The sequence below is a fragment of the Brachypodium distachyon genome, chromosome 2 (genome assembly GCF_000005505.3).
Source record: "Brachypodium distachyon strain Bd21 chromosome 2, Brachypodium_distachyon_v3.0, whole genome shotgun sequence".
NCBI classification, from domain to species: Eukaryota; Viridiplantae; Streptophyta; class Magnoliopsida; order Poales; family Poaceae; genus Brachypodium; species Brachypodium distachyon.
Genome location: NC_016132.3, coordinates 16,354,976 through 16,372,289, shown reverse-complemented (window position 1 = coordinate 16,372,289; position 17,314 = coordinate 16,354,976). Strand labels below are relative to the sequence as shown.

Genomic DNA, 17,314 nt, shown 5'->3' with positions numbered 1-17,314 from the left:
ACGGAATAACCGGTGAATCCCCTGGATGGATCCCTGGCGGGGTACCAACCCCAGTACTCGCCCTCGCCTCCGTCGCCTCTTCCACCGCACTTTGAGATGAACCACCAAAGGGATCCTTCACCACCTCCGGGATCCGGGACGGAAGATCGACGGAGTCCGCTGATGTATCAGTACGAAGAAACTCGCAAACGAAGTTTTCCATCGGCGCATGATCCGCAACCCATGACTGCCTCGCCCACCGATGCTTCGCAATCCAATCATCGGTAACCAGGCGACCTTCCTCTTCATCTCTCGCAGGGATGGATTGATCCGCTCGATCCTCACACTTGATCCTGCGAAGGTATGCACGTTCTTGCTCACGGAGACGCTCTCGTTCGTCCTCTGTCAATGCCATGTGTCATGCCTGCGTTATGCCCTTGTTGAAGGTGGTGGCTCGAAGCTTGGCTTCATCGGCGCGTCATCGTCGTAGGTGCGACGTTCCTTCTTGAAGGCTTTGTCGAGGATTTGTGTTTCTTTTCGTTTGCTTCGGCATGTACCATAGGGTTAGTGGGTAGTTTGTCAGTCTAGTGGAGTCTATGTTTTTTTTGAGTAAATTGCACAAAGAGACATATCTAGCGACTCTTGTAACAAAAAACCACGAACACAGGAAATTTCAACCGATACCCACGAGTACAAGACTAATACGTAACAAAACACCCAAAACTCATAGCTTTGGCCAAGTTAATGGTCGTGGCCCACCTGTCATGCAGGAGCCATTTACGTGGCTCAATTCTCACTCCCGGCCAGAGCCTCACGCGAGCCGAGCCGTTACCTCCTCCTCCCGTTTACCTTCTCCTTCCGTTCCCCTCTCTCCCTCCCCCCTCTCTCTCCGGGTGCAGAGACAGCTCATGAGCTCCTCCCCCTCTTGAGCAACAGCAGCAGCGCGTGGCCGCCGGCTTGGATGGCGATGATGCGGTATTATGCTCGTCCCTCCCCCTCTTGAGCAGCAGCAGCGCGTGGTCTCCTCTCTTGAGCAGCAGCAGCAGCGCGTGGCCGCCGGCCGCCGAGGACAGGTCGCTCCCGCCGCCCGCGGCCAACCGCACGGCGCGTCCCCCTCCCCCGTGACCCCGCTCGCGCCGACGCTGCTCTAGGAGCACCTCCCATGCGCCTGTGCCACGACGGCCCCGTCCTGCCATAGCAACTCCGCTCGCCGGCCCGTCAACCCCGCGCCCGTCCGCTCGCCGGCCCCTCGTCAACCCCGCGCCCGCGCCCCGCCGCGGCAGCCGTTCGACCTCTCCACCGCTCCGCCGTTCCACCTCTCCACGAGTTCATCTGCAGCCGAGATCCAGTAGTAACACATAGCCGATGAAGAAAAGGAGGAGGTCAAGGAGGTGGAGGAGGGGCTAGAGGGAGGTCGCCCCGGTGCCAATCGATGCAGCGGCGAGCCGAATCGTCCGTGGCGCGGTCGGATTGAAGGCGGCGGCCGGCAGGAGTCGAGGGCAGAATTGATGCAGGGTCGACCTCAATTCCGACCGGAAATGTCAGCGAAGGTGGCGGTGCTGACCTCCTCTGGAGCGGCCTCGACCTCGCGCTCGAGCCCGACCCACCACCTGCCGCCACCTAGGAAGATGCTGGCCTTGTTCGGCTCAGCTCTTACCTCGGCTCAAGCTGATGGCTCGAAAAATCTTGACCCAGAAATCGGCTCATGAGTATGACACGTGGGTCCGAATCATTATGATTTACGGGTTTTTTTGTTACTCATTAGTTTTCGACTCGTGGGTATCAGTTGAAAACCTCTGGTTCGTGATTCTTTGTTACAAGAGCCGCGGAACATGTGTTTCTCTGTAATTTACTCTTTTCTTTTTGGTCGACTTTGTTCGGCTTTGCTGCCTGGCTTTGGCTGGTTTTAACAATACATGGCTGTGTGCATCGGTCGATGCAGAGAACGGGGGTTATCCTCCTTTTCAAAAAAAAAAGATTTACTACCAGATTTTATGGTCAATGAAGATGATACAAAATAAATAAAAAGGACATTTCTTCGAAAAAATTCGAATAGTGAGACGCATTAAAACGCAATTTGCGTTCCGAATTGCTACCTCTTCTCTTTCAGTATTATGAAATTACATTGCCATTAGAATATTGATTGACAGACAATAAAAAAAAGAAAAACTCTAATATAATAGAAAATGAAACGGTCGACCCAGACATAGACGGTCGACCCAAGCGGATATACGCTATAAAATATATTCCGTAGCGAGCGTAGTTCAATGGTAAAACATCTCCTTGCCAAGGAGAAGATACGGGTTCGATTCCCGCCGCTCGCCCGCTTACTTTAGTCAAGTACTATGAGAAAAAATTTAGTCTAGTTGAATGTTTAACTACTTAGAATAAATTATATATTAATTAGGTGTTAGTCTAGTACCCTATCCCTTATTACCCTTACTTTTTAGCCCACTCAAAAAAAGGAGGGCTCCGGAGAGGGAAATAGAACTCGCCAACAGGGGGGTATTCACTGAGACAAAGAACTGGCAAACTGCTTTTAAAGGGAAGGGAGGTAGACTGTGCGTTTCTTTCATTTTTCTTTTCTGCAGGGTAGGGAGAAACCTTGCCTGTTCTTCTTATGGAGGCAGGCGGCTTCGCAGACTGCTCAATTTTGCCCTCTAAGGCCAGGAAGTAATGAATAAAAAAATTGGATTGGATACCACCCAACCCTGTACCATATATATAGAAATGGAATAGTCCTTTTATAGAGACTGCTAAGTGCGGAGACGGGAATCGAACCCGTGACCTCAAGGTTATGAGCCTCGTGAGCTACCAAACTGCTCTACTCCGCTCTGCAGTACCAGAAAATGGTGAACGGAAAAGGTTAAATACGGGCCTCTACTATGTCTAGACAAATAGAATACTCCTTTTATACATATACAGAATGGAGCGGGTAGCGGGAATCGAACCCGCATCGTTAGCTTGGAAGGCTAGGGGTTATAGTCGACGTTGGTTGATTATTTATAACGTCTCTAATTCAAAACCGAACATAGAAATTTTCATTTCATTCGGCTCCTTTATGGATATTCTCACCACTTAACATCTATGTCAGCTTTTCTATTTGAATAGAACCAAAGCTCTCCGCTTTCTAGATGATCCTTATAGAGTAAGGAGATAGAAATTCGATCTAAATCCATCTAATCTACTTACTTCGTTCCCTAATTTCATTCAAGGGATCCTTGAGGAAAAGAATTGGGTTTCCACCGAGCTTAAACAATATGCTGATGGTTCTAGTAAACCAAAACTACCGCTTTTAGCTATTTGGCTTCCTTTTCCCTTTTTGAAGGTAAAGGAGATTTAGTTACGATTGGAAAAAACTTTTTTGTATCTCCATCCATAGATCCTTTACTCATATTTTTAATATATGGAATACTTAATCCAATGTAAATTATGCTTCGCGACTCTGTACTCATAATCCTATTTGTATTTTGGATGCAATTTCAATTATACAAATCACGAGAATGTATATTGTTCCTCAATACGCTATTGAGAGGAAAAGGATGAAATCCTTTATAAGAACTAAAGTTTTCATCAGAATAGAAAAAAACTTAAGGATGCCTTAAGTATATCATTTTAAATTCAGTTATTAATAGAACGAATCACACTTTTACCACTAAACTATACCCGATACATGTAGATTATGATACAAACGCAACCCTTTGTCAATGATACCCATTCGAGAAGGAGGTGAATTTCCCCTTAGTGAATCAAATGGAGAAGGTTCATGGCAGTGAGCCGTTGGTACTTCTACTTCGATTGCAGGCCTTTACTTTAGGATTTCGATAACCCCTATGGTCTGTAAAATACACCTCTTCTTACCATGCCAATAGCATCTGAACTGTCCCTATAAACCCCTTTTTTCCACTCACTCAATTTCAATTCTGGTTTAGTAGATTCTTGTTTTTTATGATCAGGAGTAAAGAAGTGAAATGTTGAGATCTCTCATATCGGGATACCCAAGCGACCATGCCCCTTTTTCATGTTGACCAAGTCCCAATTTGTATTTGTTTTTTCGATAAAGGAAGCCTTAAGTCCTAGTTTGCTAACTGATAGTATTTCTTAAGACCCTCATACTTTTGATTTTGTTTACCTAACGCAGAGGTCCATGCACCTACCGTATCTGATGAATTGGTCAGCCACCAAGCATATGGCATCAGAGCATCTACGGCAGATCCTCTATCCCACACCCAATTACAAAAATCAGATAATAAAACCAAATTTTCATGCTCCAGCAGATTACCTATATATGTCACCTCCGATCCCAACACCCTTTAGGAGGTCGCCGTCTAATCTCAATTCTCAAATCCCACCCTAAATATAGGACGGCCAACAACCACCCCTTTTCTGCATTTACTTAGCTCTTTGCTCTGTTTCAGTAACATATAGTTTATAGTAGTTTGTAAAAGAAATAATTTGTGGTACATCAAAATGGATATCATAACATGTCACATGTGAAACAAATATTAGAATGAAGAAAAATGCCGTTGATATGGTCTGTTTCAACTTTCCAATAACGTGTGTTGGTTATGCTGATTGGTGACAAACTGTATCTCAACCTCATCCTCGGACAATTGGAAAGGATAGAAAATCAGACCTGCATTATTGCTACACAACAGAAGGAATCTGGACGGCTTGATTCAGTGAAATTCAAACAAGGGTGCTGCAATAGACTAGCAGTGATATATGCCTAACCCAAAACAAACTTAGCTATAAACCCAAGAGGTGTACATGTAAAAGAACGAAAAACATGTAACGTAGGAGATGAAAGGGGTTACATCAAGATGTTCAGACTTCAGAGCACTCATCGAGTCGCACTGACTTGAGGGAGCTAAGGTAAGCTTCAGAACATCCTTGCCTAAGTTTATCAGTTTCTATTTTAGCAATACGTAAACTTGATGATTCCGTCCCTTAAGAAAACTTGTATACTATGATTCTATCTATATATATCATGCACGAGGAACCAGGTCTGCGAGGAACTACTTCAAGACAAAGCTGCAGATGCACTTGCTGAGCTCATTTGTAGCGTTTTAGCAATCACAAATCCAGGTCATATATATGAGCTCTGGTAGTGAAGAACAAAAATGGAAGGTTCTAGAAGCCTTCGTGGATCAGAGCTGGCTTTAAAGCATCTCTGTGAGAAATTTGGACCATCATTATAAACTCCAAAAGTTATGGGATTGCGTTGCCGAGCTTATTGAACCTGTGAAGACCGAACATGGCATTCGGAAAGATGATCCAAGTATTGCAGAACTAGGCGGATCTTGTGAGAATAAATAATATCCAGGTTTGTTCCACTATTGGATTCGGTGTTATCGTGGTTGCTTAAGCTTGTTTGGTTGCATTTCAGTCACGTGTCCATATTTCTAGAAGGGGCATACGTTTTTGGGCATTAGCACCTTGAGGTGCGCACTAGACCACAGAAAAATCATCTGCGAAGTTGTGGAAATATCTGGTGAACATCTATTTTTCTATTTTATTATTTTTATGAAACGCAGCGAGCGCTGCTTTATTTATTTATTTTTTGAGCAAAGAGCGCTGCTTTATTGATAAATAGGAACAAAGTACAGAGTGTACAAGGAAAACAGAAAATGTACGAGGCTAGCCGTCCCGAATTAAGTGAGGCTTCAGACCAATCTAGCTAAAAGTTCGGCCCACTTGATCAACTGCTCTGATGATCAGCGTGTGGTTGTGGAAAACACCTTGCACTGCCAGGTTCTTGGGTTTCCCTGCCAAATACCTTGGACTTCCTCTCAACCTTGGGAGGGTTTCGGCTGCTCAGTTGGCCCCGATTGTGGACAAGGTGGCGAATCGACTTCAGAGTTGGAGTGCAAAGCTTTTGTCGTCGGGTGGTCGCCGGCCTGATCCTTGTTAAATCTGCGCTCTGTGCAATGCCAATCAACCCTATGCTCTCGTTGGATTTGCCGGTCCGAATCATCGACATGATTGAGAAGTTATGTCATGGGTTTCTTTGGAAGGGCCAGCAAGAGGTGCATGGCGGTCACTGCTTAGTGGCGTGGAACGAGGTCTGTACTCCGACGTGGCTTGAGGGATTGGGCATTCCCAACTTGAGGCTGCTAAGAGCGAGTCCAGCGGTTCTCCCAAAGCCTCCCCTGTACAAAATTTAGGAGAAAAAAAGTCCAAAATCAACATCCAGCAGTTTCCCTAAAGCGTCCCCCAAATTTCGGCTTCCCCTATCAGGGCTCCTTCTCCCCGATGTATCGGGGAGCCCAATCCCTCCCCCGATCGACGCGAGGTCGTCCCTCCCGCCAAAAAACCACGTCCCCGCCCTCCTTCTCCTTTCTCCCGCCACGAGCCAGCCGGGGCCAGACGCGAGGTGCGGCGGCCAGCGGCGGCGGCCAGACACGAGGGGCGGCGGCCAGATCCGTGCGGCGACCAGCAGGGGAGCGGCGGCGGCCAGATGCGGGCGTGGGCCAGCAGGGGGACGGCGGCGGCCAGCACGCGGGCGTTGGCCAGCAGGGGGGGGGGGGGCGGCCAGCACGTGGGAGGAAGCAGAGAGGGAGAGGCGCGGTTGGGGGCGGCGGCCAGCACGCAGGAGAGGAAGCAGAGAGGGAGAGGGAGAGGCGCGGTTGGAAGAAGGGAGAGGAAGCGGAGAGGGAGAGGTATGCTCGGTTGGGAAGAAAGGTGGAGAGGGAGAAAGAGATGGGAAATAGAGGAGAAGTGAAGAAATAGATGAAATTGTTGCAATTTTGCTAGATGTGCATTACGAGAGAAACATTGCATTATGTAGAAAATGAAACAGGCACCGCTTACACCCCACCATAATTTAAGAACATATTAGAGATCTCATACACTACATTATTGCTACCATTTATGAAAACTACATCTCTTCGCGGATCTGCCACAAGTGCTCAACTAGATCAACTTGATGCTGACAATGAACTTCTTTGTTTTGAAAAGCGTTGTGAGCTTGAAAAAACTGAGTCAATGTAGCTGTCTCTTCACGAGAAGGTATCACCAGTTCTCCCATGTTCTGAAATCGGTAGTCTACAGACTTTCACACTCATCTTCTTTTATCATGTTATGCAGGACGATACAAGCTGTCATGATTTTTCCGAGTGTTTCCAAATCCCAAAACCTTGCTGGTCCACGTACAATGGCAAAACGAGCTTGCAGAACTTCAAAGGCTCGTTCAACATCCTTTCAACAAGCTTCTTGGCATCGTGCAAAATGTTTATTTTTTTTCAGTTGTCGGATTTGGAATTGTCTTCACGAATGTGGCCCATCACGGATATATGCCATCTGCAAGGTAATACCCCATGTTGTAGTTGCGACCATTGATGGTATAATTCACTTCTGGAGCATGCCCTTCAGTTAGATTCGCAAACACAGGTGAACGGTGAAGAACATTTATATCATTATGGGATCCTAGTAAACTAAAGAAAGAATGCCAAACCTAAAGGTCTTGTGAAGCAACGGCTTCAAGAATGATTGTGGGTACACGATTATGGCCAACAAAAAAACCTTTGTGTGCAGTAGGGCAATTTTTCCACTGCCAATGCATGCAGTCGATGCTTCTAAGCATACCGGGGAATCCCCTTTGCTCTCCAATTGCAAGTAATCTAGCAGTATCTTCAGCATTTGGAGATCTCAGGTAGCGACCACCAAAGACCTCGATCACAGCACGCACAAATGATCTAAGGTTATCTAAAGCAGTAGACTTTGCTAGCCGACAATACTCATCAGTACCATCAGCTGATATCCCATAAGTTAGAATTCTGAATGCGGAGGTCAACTTTTGATAAGGATGTAAACCAGGAGTACCGGCACAATTTCTTCTCAAGGAAAAATAGCTATCATGTTCCTCTAGAGCTCTTACTGTTGTGAGAAAAAGAGGACGGTGCATTCTATACCTGCTACGAAAAACTTAATTAGACATGAAGGGTGACTAGTATGCCGGAAAATAAAAAAAATTGCACCAGTTACATACCTATTGCGAAACATCCTTGCGTTGAAGGTACATTTCACAGCAAAATAGTCTTTGTGGAGACACTGAAAGCGTTCCGCAAATTCGCGCTGAAGAGAATGTTGTCCTGGAAGTGAACCTCGATGGCGCGGAGCATCCAACCCCGCCTGTTCTTTCTCGGTTATGACTGCAACCATCATGAGATCCTCATCATCAGACGAGGAATCTTCGCAAAATTGACATGCCAAGCTTCGGCGGTGACTCATTTTGTTGTCGAAAGATGCAAGAGATATGGTGAAAGCGAAGTAGAAGAGGAGGCAGAAGCAAGATTGTGAGAGATATGAGAGCGAGCTGATCATGCATATATAGATAAAAAAAACTAACCGTTAGAAATCCGGCCATTCAAAAACTAGCCGTTAGAAATCCGGCCGTTTAAAAACTAGCCGTCGGAGAGGTAGACGTTGGGTTTCAAATAGAATAGGGAAGATCTTTTAGGAGAACTGCTGGAGTCGAATAATTTTTAGAGGAGAATTTTTTTAGGAAAGTCCTCTATTTTGAGATATAGGGGATACATTTTAGGGGAACCGCTGGACTTATCCTAAACGCCGCTATTCAGGCTAAGGGTGATGGCTCAAAAGAGTTGATATGTCCAGACCTTGGTCTGAGTTTGATATCAAGCTGTCGCAAATGGCGACGAACATTTTTGAAAGTGGTTCGGTGGCCCTGGTTCATGATGGTCAGAGCACTCGTTTCTGGACAGACCCGTGGATTGATAGCGGACGAGTTAAGGATGTGGCTCCTGCTATCTTTGCCGCCAGGGGAAACAATCTGGACATCTCGTGGCTGAATGTTTACACAACAACTCGTGGGCCCTCGACCTGAAAGGCTGAACCCTAATTTGTGTGCTGTGGTTATTCACGAACCCTTTTGCTAGTGCACAGGCGCCTGGTTTTCTTTTTTTTTAGAACCAGGCGATTTGTGCACCGTCAGATCTATGCTTCAAGATTGGTGTCCAGCGGCTTCTTACCCCATCGCACATTCTGGTCAGTGGGAGACGGAGCAGACGAGGGCGCGCCGGCGCGGGGGGAGAGGAGGGGGGTGGGGCGCTAGGCACGGCTTCTGTCCCCGTCTAGTGAGGTCCTGCGGGGTCGGGCGGGCGGCTAGGCGCAGCTTCTGTCCCCGTCCGGTGAGGTCCCGCGGCGCGCGGTGGGTAGGGGCCTGGTGAGGTGAGGCAGGCCGCGTGGCTTCTGTCCCCGTCCGGTGAGGTGCTCACGTCCCTGCCCGGTGGCGCGGGGCTGGCTCGTTGCGGCTGCTCCACCACGATGGTCACGACGCGGGCGAGCTCAAGAATTTCGGGAGTGCGAGGTGGTGGGGACGAGGCGATTCGCATCTTCTTCGTCGGCACCAGAGGGGTCCCCTAGTCCGGTGAGTCCCCTGAAGGCGTCTCTAGCTTTTCTGCGATCTGTGGTTTGCTCGCTGCCCTTTGCCCTGATTTTATTTTTGCTTTCGCTTGTGTGTGGGGAAGCAAAGACAGCAGAGGCGGGGGAGGATTTGGATCTGCACTCGTCGACGGTGAGGTCTGGTCTGCTGTCTGGTGAGTTGCTGATTGGTTTCTGCATCCTCTGTCATATGGTTGTACTAATTCACTAACATGAGTTGTGTTTTGTAGCCGATTTTGCTTCCCTCTTTGGGGCGAACTTGGCGAGGCGGAGGCAGTAGAGGTGAGGCATGTCATGGGTGGCGCGGGCAAGGTGAGTCCTTCGTTTCCTATATCCCAGACGAAAGCCCTGGCCAAATGGCAGATCTATGTTGCATTCCTCGAGATTGCGTATCGTCTGGCTCTTGCTGAGGTTGGTACTCACGCCGCAGCAGTCATAGCTGATTTTTGGGGCTCATTCATCTGGCTCTGTGTTGGTTTATCGGATTGGATTGTGCGTTGATTTGGGCGTTTTGTGTTGCTGTTATGTGATGTTTCTGAACGCCGGCTAACTTTAGCATTTATTAGAGCCATATTCAGATTCAAATTGAAATAGTGCTTCTGGTCATGATTATGTGTGTTGGTGGTGCTTTTGATACTGAAACTAACGATTACCGAAGTACTAATTGTACCCTACTTGATTGATCTTGTAATAATCTAGCAATTTTCATTTCGTTGTTATTTTCTGGTGGTAGGGGTTTGCCTAGCATAAGTGTTGTGTGCACTGAAACTGAAACTAAGGGTTGTAACCTGATTCTTACTGTTGTTTGTTGGTTGAGTATGGTTCAATGCTAGGAGCAGTTTCTGGTGTCCAGAGGATTTTGAAGCTTTTTTTTTGGCATTGCAGTCATGCTAAAAATACATAAGAGTGTGCTTTGTGTTTATGCATTTTCTACTGTTATACATAATCCGCATGAATCATTTAGTAACCATTTTTAGTTAGGGTATTTAAGCGGTTTACTTACTGTGCCATCTAACATCTCTTCCCATGTATTGTGATTCATATATCAATGGTGTTAGGCACTTGTGCATTTTTCACAAGTAACTTATCTATTTTTTCACAAACTGTACAATGATTTTTTGGAGTGTAGTATATGTGTTTGCCCATGTTTGCTTATGCTAGGGTTTTGTTATTGTAATGTAATAGCCTTACCCACAGCCCTTTCCAATGGGTTTTCCAATCTTTTCTCTCTCTTTTCAATTTGGCACCAATATGCAAACAATTCATATGTAGATTTATCTGTCCTATCATATGTGTTGTCCTCTGTGAAAGACCAATTGTACTTCTTTTTTTGTTTTCTGTATGGCTTGCAATGACAGCCGACTTAAATTACATATGTTGATTTCTCGAAGAACCAGCGCAACCCCCTGTAATTGCACCTGTATTTTTTTTTGTAATGATGTATGTTTGTTGTTCCCCCCTAGTGCAATTTATGGCATCCCTTAGTGCATTTACACTTTTTTTGGGAGTGCAATTCTGGCCAATTAGTAGCGCAATCGAGATTATAGCTGTATTCAAACAAGAATCAGATTTTTCTGAATCCTGGAAAGGTTTTCCAAGAGTAGTGCAATTTTACCTAATTTTTGTAGGTGCACATCTTGATTCATCCTAGCGCAATTCTTTTTGTGTGCTGCACATGCATTTGGACTTGTTATTTTGTTTTAATTAACTATGGCCATACACTTCTGATTGTTTGTAGTCCATTTCTTTTCGCAACTCCCCCATCGCAATTAATGGAGTCCCTTAGCGCAATTGCACTTCTTTTGGGAGCACAATTCTGGGCATTAAGAAGCGCAATTAAGATGATACCTATATTCAAACAAGAATCAGAGTTTTCTAAGTGCTGGTGTGCTTAATACAAAACTTTGGATCTTTTGTTCCCCATATGGTGTGCTTAAAATCCCCTTTCACTTATATTTTCCGCCCAAGAACCTTTTTCTTCTCTTTTTTTTAATGTACCAACAAAACAGTACTGCAAGGTGTACTCTTTTTTCTAAGTGCAGTTGCACCCTTCATCTTCAATAATTGCATTTTCTCTGTTACTAATTTTGCAGCATCTGATTATACTATTTTGTACATGTCTTCGTCAATTCGCAGCTTTGTATTATCTGCATTCTTTCATCTAGGTGCAAGCGACATTTTGCTTGACGTCCTCTTTAAAATTTTGCTTTTCATCTAGGCGCAAGCAGCTTTGCATTATCTGCAAGGTCTACTTCTTGTTGCTCTGTACTTTTCTCAGATATTACAGCCGACGGCATGCTGATTGGCCGGGTGCGGTTTTGTCCCCTGTCTATAATTAGAGTTCTCACGTCTTTTAAATGTTCATTCTTATGAATTTTGGTTCCCTTTTTCTGCCCAGAGTTGAACATATGTATGCTGCGTGGACTGGTGTGGGATTTCCCTGAAGGAAATGAAGCCCCCATGTCGGTGGCTGCATAAATAAAACAGGTTCGCTCACTAGCGATGTTCGCTTGGGGGTGATGCTCAAATTTTTTGAATCTGTATTTGGTGTTTGAATTTTTGGTGGCAATACGTGGGCATGGTTTGCTTTCTGTGTACTTCTCTGTGTCCAGTTATTCTGTTGAGATTTCTTGAATAATACATTACAATAGTTAGTACATAATAGCTTAAGTGATTGAAGCAAGTGCTTCTTTTTTAAATGTGTGCGTTTTATGAATTTTTGAGCTGTCTTTTATGCCCAGATGATTTGAACATTTTATGTGTGTTGAGACAAAAGCTATAACAGGTTTATAACAGAATTTATAGGTTTGAAAATTTTGATTGTTTTTTGATGCAGATTTTTAAAACAGGGTATCTGAATGATATTTTGTCAGTTGGAGTTTGTGTCTCTTTGTTCATATGGATACCCAATGGTTATGGTCATGATTATTTGCTGTAGTAGAACTGAGTACTCTAAATGCAATGAGCATGCAATCTTTTGGTCATGTAACGAATGTTGTGTTTTGCAAGTTGGTTTCTATCATGTGTGTAAATGGATGCTGCTCTATCTTTTGTATCTTGGGAACTCACTACTGTAAATGCAGCCAGCATCTAAGATTTGCCTATGTGTACATTTTGAACTGATAAATGCTTGCCTTTGTTTTTGATAATTTTGGTCTCACCTGGAAGGATTTTGGAGTGAGAATGGTTCTGCATAAAGAGATCAGGTTTGCAGTTGCTTTAGCTCCTATCTATATTTTGGGAACCAACTACTGTACATGCACTCTGCATCTAATCTTTTGCATGTGTTTTCATTTTTGGAGTGATGAATGCTGCCCTGGAAAGATTTTTGGATTCTGAATGTATCTGCATGGAAGAGAACAGGTTTGCATCTCCTCTAGCTCCTATCCAAATTTGGAAACTTTATTACTGTAATTTGCAGTCAGTTTCAGTTTCTTTGCCCTATGTGTAATTTTTTTTGCAGTGATAAATGATGTAATGGAAGGGAGCTTAGAGTCTGAATCTCTCTGCACATCTCTGTGCACAAAAGAGCAAGAACTTTAAACAAGTTTGCACTACAAAATCAATTTTTTTCCCTGATCCTTTTTTTGTATGCATTGTTATATGTTTCTGGCGCCAAAACCTAAATTTGCAGTTTGAATCTCTTTGTTTTGGCACCAAAGGCAGCCAGTTGTTGATTGTTTTGCAAAACAAACTGCTTATGTGAGATCTGCCTGTTTTTGGCAGAAAAGGCAGGCGTCTGCTTTTGTTCCAAATAACAGGCGCCTGTTTATATCCTCCAAAACAGGCGACTGTTATTGGATACTAAATCAGGTGCCTGCTCATTAGACAGTCCCATTCACGAATACCTAGAGCTTTGGGATCAGGTGGAAGGACGGTGCTGGAGGAAGGGGCTCATTCCTTCAGGTGGCGTTGGTCAAACACTGGACAGTTTTCTGTCAAATCGGCCTACAGTGCTCTGTTCGAGGGCAGGGTAGAGATGCCGGCTTGGAATCTTGCCTGGAAGTCCAAGGCCCCGACTGTTGCAAGTTTTTCATCTAGCTGGTGTGTCGGAAGAGATGCTGGACGGCCGATAGGCTAGAGCGACACGGTCTCCATCACCCGGATCGATGTCCACTCTGTGATCAACTTCCGGAGAACTCTGGTCACCTGTTCCTCAGTTGTGTCTTCGCCAGACAGTTGTGGTTCGTGATCCTCAGTGGCTGGAACAAGCTGGAGTGGATTCCTACGCCGGACTCCGTTTTGGTAAATTGGTGGAATGACTTGCCAGTCAGCGGCAAGCCTAGGAAACAGCTCGCGACCTCGATCACGTTGATTATTTGGACGATATGGAAGCATAGGAATAAGATGGTTTTCGATGACGAATCTGTCCAATGTGTTTGGGAACATTCAGATGGAGGGCGAGGCTTGGCGCCGAGCTGGTCTTCTTTACCGACTCCATGTTTTCTCTTTTTTCTGGTGGGCAGGACGAGTGGATAGATTTTTTTTTTCTTTGAGAAACATCTGGCTTTATTGATTCAATAAACAAAGTACAAATAATCGAAATTGAAACGAAAATCAACGACAAAAAACCTAATGAAACTAAAAGTTACATCAAGATTCTTTGAAGTAAATAACTCTTGATCCGTCATTAGTATCTTGAAAACTCTTCATGTCTTCGGTGATGAAATTGCAGAAGACCAGATCTGCACAAGCTGGACTAACGTTATAGGTTTTGAATAGCCACATGAGTCGCTCACCGCAACCGATGAGAACCTAATATCGTTGAACGCACTCTGGCCGGGGATACACCCCTTGCAAGGCAGGTTGTCGATTTGCTGATTCGTCGCCGAACCAACTAGAAAAAAGACCAAAATAACGAAAAAACAAACCGCGAGATCCGCGAGCTCCATGGAGTAGATCGTGTTGACTACACCAGGAAGAGGATGGAGCGAGAGACTATTATTCCATACGCCGTCGCCTCCTCCACCAAGACGTCGTCGCGAGGACACAAAACCTCACAAAGAAGGTAGACAAACTGCATGTTGTTCCGATTGCCATTCGGTAGACTAGCTTGGGAAGTGCCATTCAGATCCTATCCCAGAAAACTGTCCCCGGGGGCAAATGGCCAGTACAAGGCAACAACCTTACTACACAGCCCTGGATGGAAATTGATAGACTGTAACCTCAGTGAACAAGAAGGCACAGGTTGTGGACCAATCGGGCAGATGCTAGCTGTTCGATCCCACCGAGTCATCGACCCCGCGACAGTGACCGGCGCGATGCTATACCAAAAGTTTAGAAGGTATAGATTTTTCCTGAATTTTTATTTCAAATTTGGCAAATTGGCTCAGTTCGAGGGGACTTAAAAGGTTTCCCCCCGAACCCCCCCCTTCCAAACCAGATGTTGATCTATGGTTCCCCTCGTCACTCGATGCCTAATCGGCGGTCGGAGACGAGGGGAACCGGAAGAAAAAACGCTGATCGGAAAACTCCTGGCGGCCTCCTGCCTCTTGGCGGCTAGGGCTTGGAACGCGGAAATTCCCGATCAGGCTGATAGCTGGACGAGTGGATAGATAATGGCTAATTGACCTTGTAATCCTCGGCCCGATTGGGTCTGTAACTGCATCGCAGTCTAACTTCTTCTTTATACACCTGCTACGGTGTATTCTTGAAAAAAAATCCACGTCAATTAATTCGGAATGGAGGGAGTATTATGCCTTAAAACCATGTTCATTTTTTTTCTTGAAAAGGAGGTCGAAACCTCTAGCCTCTGCATCAGAATTATGCACCAACCAATTTTATTAAATTTATTTATCAAGCTTGACAAAAATGAATACATCAATCAGGTCGAAGCCACTATGCTATACCTACAACTATAAGTTTGATGAAGGTGGCCATTATCGAGGCCGTATGACCTGACTGCACACCACCCATCTAAATTCAGAGACCACACGAAAGGCACATCCGGTCCAGCAAATCTTCAACGCGCACCGCATGCACTCGGATCCAAGTTCGGTTTGCAGCTTGAAGAAACAAAAATGGCACATCAAACCGTGGTAGTATCAACATAATACTCTTCGGTTCATCTTTGAATTTTGTACAAGAGAAATCTGATCGGTTAAGACTGAAGATTGTTCTTTTTCTTAAGTTCTTATTGAACTGGATGAGCTTCGGATCAGTCACTGCCAAAGACGGGTATGATCTGAAGCAGTTCCTGGCCCAGCTCAAGCCTGTACGTGTACTGTGCAAAGTAAATTGGGCCCATGAATGGATTTGTTGACAACAACAGATTTATTTATTTATTGAGCAAAGATCATGAGGAATTGAGGGACACCAAATACACATGAAGATAGTTTATTCGGTCTACAAAGCTATCAGAGACCCTCGATACGAAACACTGACTCAAGTACAGCAAACATATACATTTCAGAAAGCTAGCATATTCATCTTTGCTTTTTTTATTTCTGATGAACTCGTCATCCGATCATCTTCCATTTTTCGACTGATTCCACTGATCTTGCTTGTTCCACCTGTCCATGACTAACTTCTTCATGCTTTCTATAATTTTCCTTTCTGGATCTTCTACTTCTTTGAGACACCATATGAAACCATCTGCAAAGATACTGGCACTCGTACATACCCCAACTAGCCACATAAAACGACCTCTTATCCTTGAATTTCGACACGAGCGCCTACATGTGTCAGATGATGTAATAAGCAGAAGAATGAAAATAAGGGGGAAATGTATATCTATGCATATAAATGTGCAAATTGTCTGAGACTATATATGTACCAGTGGGGGTCGTTGGATCTAGGCTTGACTTGCACGGAAAGCACCTCCAGCAGCTGTTGATTCGGCCAGGCTACCCTGACAGGAACCTTGTACTTCGTTTCAAACTCGGCAATCAGATTGTACATCTCCTCTTTCATCTCATTGATTTTGCCTAAGCGAATCGCGACGTCTTTCTTCTCGTCAATGGTGGAGGGCTGGATGTAGCAGGTTAATTTTGCACAAGCACACAAAAGATTGAGTTTGTGCTAAAGAAGCGTAATACTCCCTCCGTCCCATATTAAGTGACTTTCTATTACATGTATCTAGACGCTTTTTAGTCATAGATACATCTATATTTGGATAAATTTGAGTCACTTGATATGGGACCGAAGGAGTAGCAGGGAATTCTACAAAAAGATTCATGGAACCCAAGTGGAATGTACCCAGTACATTGTTGCTGCTAACTAAAGGATAGGAGGCAAACATGGATGAGTGCAACCTTCTCTTATTAGTTACATGGATCGAGGTAAGATTCGAGATATGGGCATGGGTTAACTGTTTCCGAGTTCCAAACCAGGAAAACTAGCTGTTTGAATTAGATGATAAAGGAAGAAAATAATAATCCATTATCCTTTTTCGAAAAGGTCTAAATCCTCCATCTGTATGAAACTAATCCAGAGGTATTATGGATGGAGAAAACGACATACGAAACTAATCCAGAGGCATTATGGATGGGGGAAACGATATATTGAACTAATCCAGAGGTAGAAAACGATACAAAGGAGATGTTAATTTTGCACGGAACGCACCCTGGTGTGGAGGAGCCTTGTCTGAACCTGCCGTCGCTCCTCTGAGATGATTGCCGCCTGCGTTCGCTGGAGTGCGCGGAGGCCGCCGAGCCTCGCCGCCGCGTTTCGAAGCGCCGCTGCCATTGCTGCTTCCGCTCTCTTCGATCGGATCCCTGCCTGGCGATTGTCGATTAATTGTACATATATAATAGAGGATCGAACACGAAAGTGCTACGGAGTAGCTAGGCAAAACGAAACTGGAATCGAATAAGAAGAGAAATCGGATCGATGGGGATAGGGTTTCGTTGCTCGCTTTCCTCCGCCGCCTCCGACTCCACGGTCTCGACTCTCGAACTCCGAATCTCGGTAGAGTACGTGAAAGTCGAAG

At 45.0% G+C, this 17,314-nt stretch overlaps 1 protein-coding gene, 1 long non-coding RNA gene and 2 other non-coding genes across 9 annotated transcripts; 2 read left to right on the top strand and 2 right to left on the bottom strand.

The window, feature by feature from the left end:
• Positions 1 to 2,232: 2,232 nt before the first annotated feature.
• TRNAG-GCC lies at positions 2,233 to 2,303 on the top strand. Its single transcript has one exon. It is a non-coding gene; the product is annotated as a tRNA-Gly (tRNA).
• A 436-nt stretch (positions 2,304 to 2,739) lies between these two features.
• TRNAM-CAU lies at positions 2,740 to 2,813 on the bottom strand. Its single transcript has one exon. It is a non-coding gene; the product is annotated as a tRNA-Met (tRNA).
• Positions 2,814 to 8,879: 6,066 nt separating this feature from the next.
• LOC100830418 lies at positions 8,880 to 13,078 on the top strand. 4 transcript variants are annotated; one of them, XR_001406491.2, is made up of 8 exons: positions 8,986 to 9,370; positions 9,476 to 9,539; positions 9,615 to 9,696; positions 11,603 to 11,694; positions 11,783 to 11,871; positions 12,553 to 12,590; positions 12,687 to 12,747; positions 12,848 to 13,078. It is a non-coding gene; the product is annotated as an uncharacterized LOC100830418 (long non-coding RNA). The 4 variants fall into 4 exon arrangements; XR_730408.3 differs by having other exon boundaries at positions 8,988 to 9,370; positions 9,615 to 9,795; XR_002963438.1 differs by having other exon boundaries at positions 8,880 to 9,370; positions 9,471 to 9,539; positions 9,615 to 11,694.
• A 2,558-nt stretch (positions 13,079 to 15,636) lies between these two features.
• On the bottom strand, positions 15,637 to 17,314 carry LOC100835397. 3 transcript variants are annotated; one of them, XM_010232797.3, is made up of 4 exons: positions 17,185 to 17,314; positions 16,948 to 17,099; positions 16,160 to 16,353; positions 15,637 to 16,058 (listed from the first exon to the last, which is right to left on the bottom strand). In XM_010232797.3, the coding sequence occupies exons 2-4, from the start codon at positions 17,068 to 17,070 to the stop codon at positions 15,851 to 15,853; spliced, it is 525 nt and encodes a 174-aa protein (XP_010231099.1). In that variant the 5' UTR covers positions 17,071 to 17,099; positions 17,185 to 17,314; the 3' UTR covers positions 15,637 to 15,850. The 3 variants fall into 3 exon arrangements, with proteins under 3 accessions (XP_010231099.1, XP_010231098.1, XP_003565989.1); XM_010232796.2 differs by having other exon boundaries at positions 16,948 to 17,103; positions 17,185 to 17,306; XM_003565941.3 differs by having other exon boundaries at positions 16,948 to 17,313.

Bases quoted from the DNA above. Each gene is read 5' to 3' on its own strand.
- LOC100835397 (XM_010232797.3), bottom strand. From the start codon at position 17,070: ATGGCAGCGGCGCTTCGAAACGCGGCGGCGAGGCTCGGCGGCCTCCGC. The intron at 16,354-16,947 runs GTGCGTTCCGTG...TGCTACATCCAG, and splicing joins CAAGGCTCCTCCACACCAGG to CCCTCCACCATTGACGAGAA. The intron at 16,059-16,159 runs GTACATATATAG...TGACACATGTAG, and splicing joins AGATCCAACGACCCCCACTG to GCGCTCGTGTCGAAATTCAA.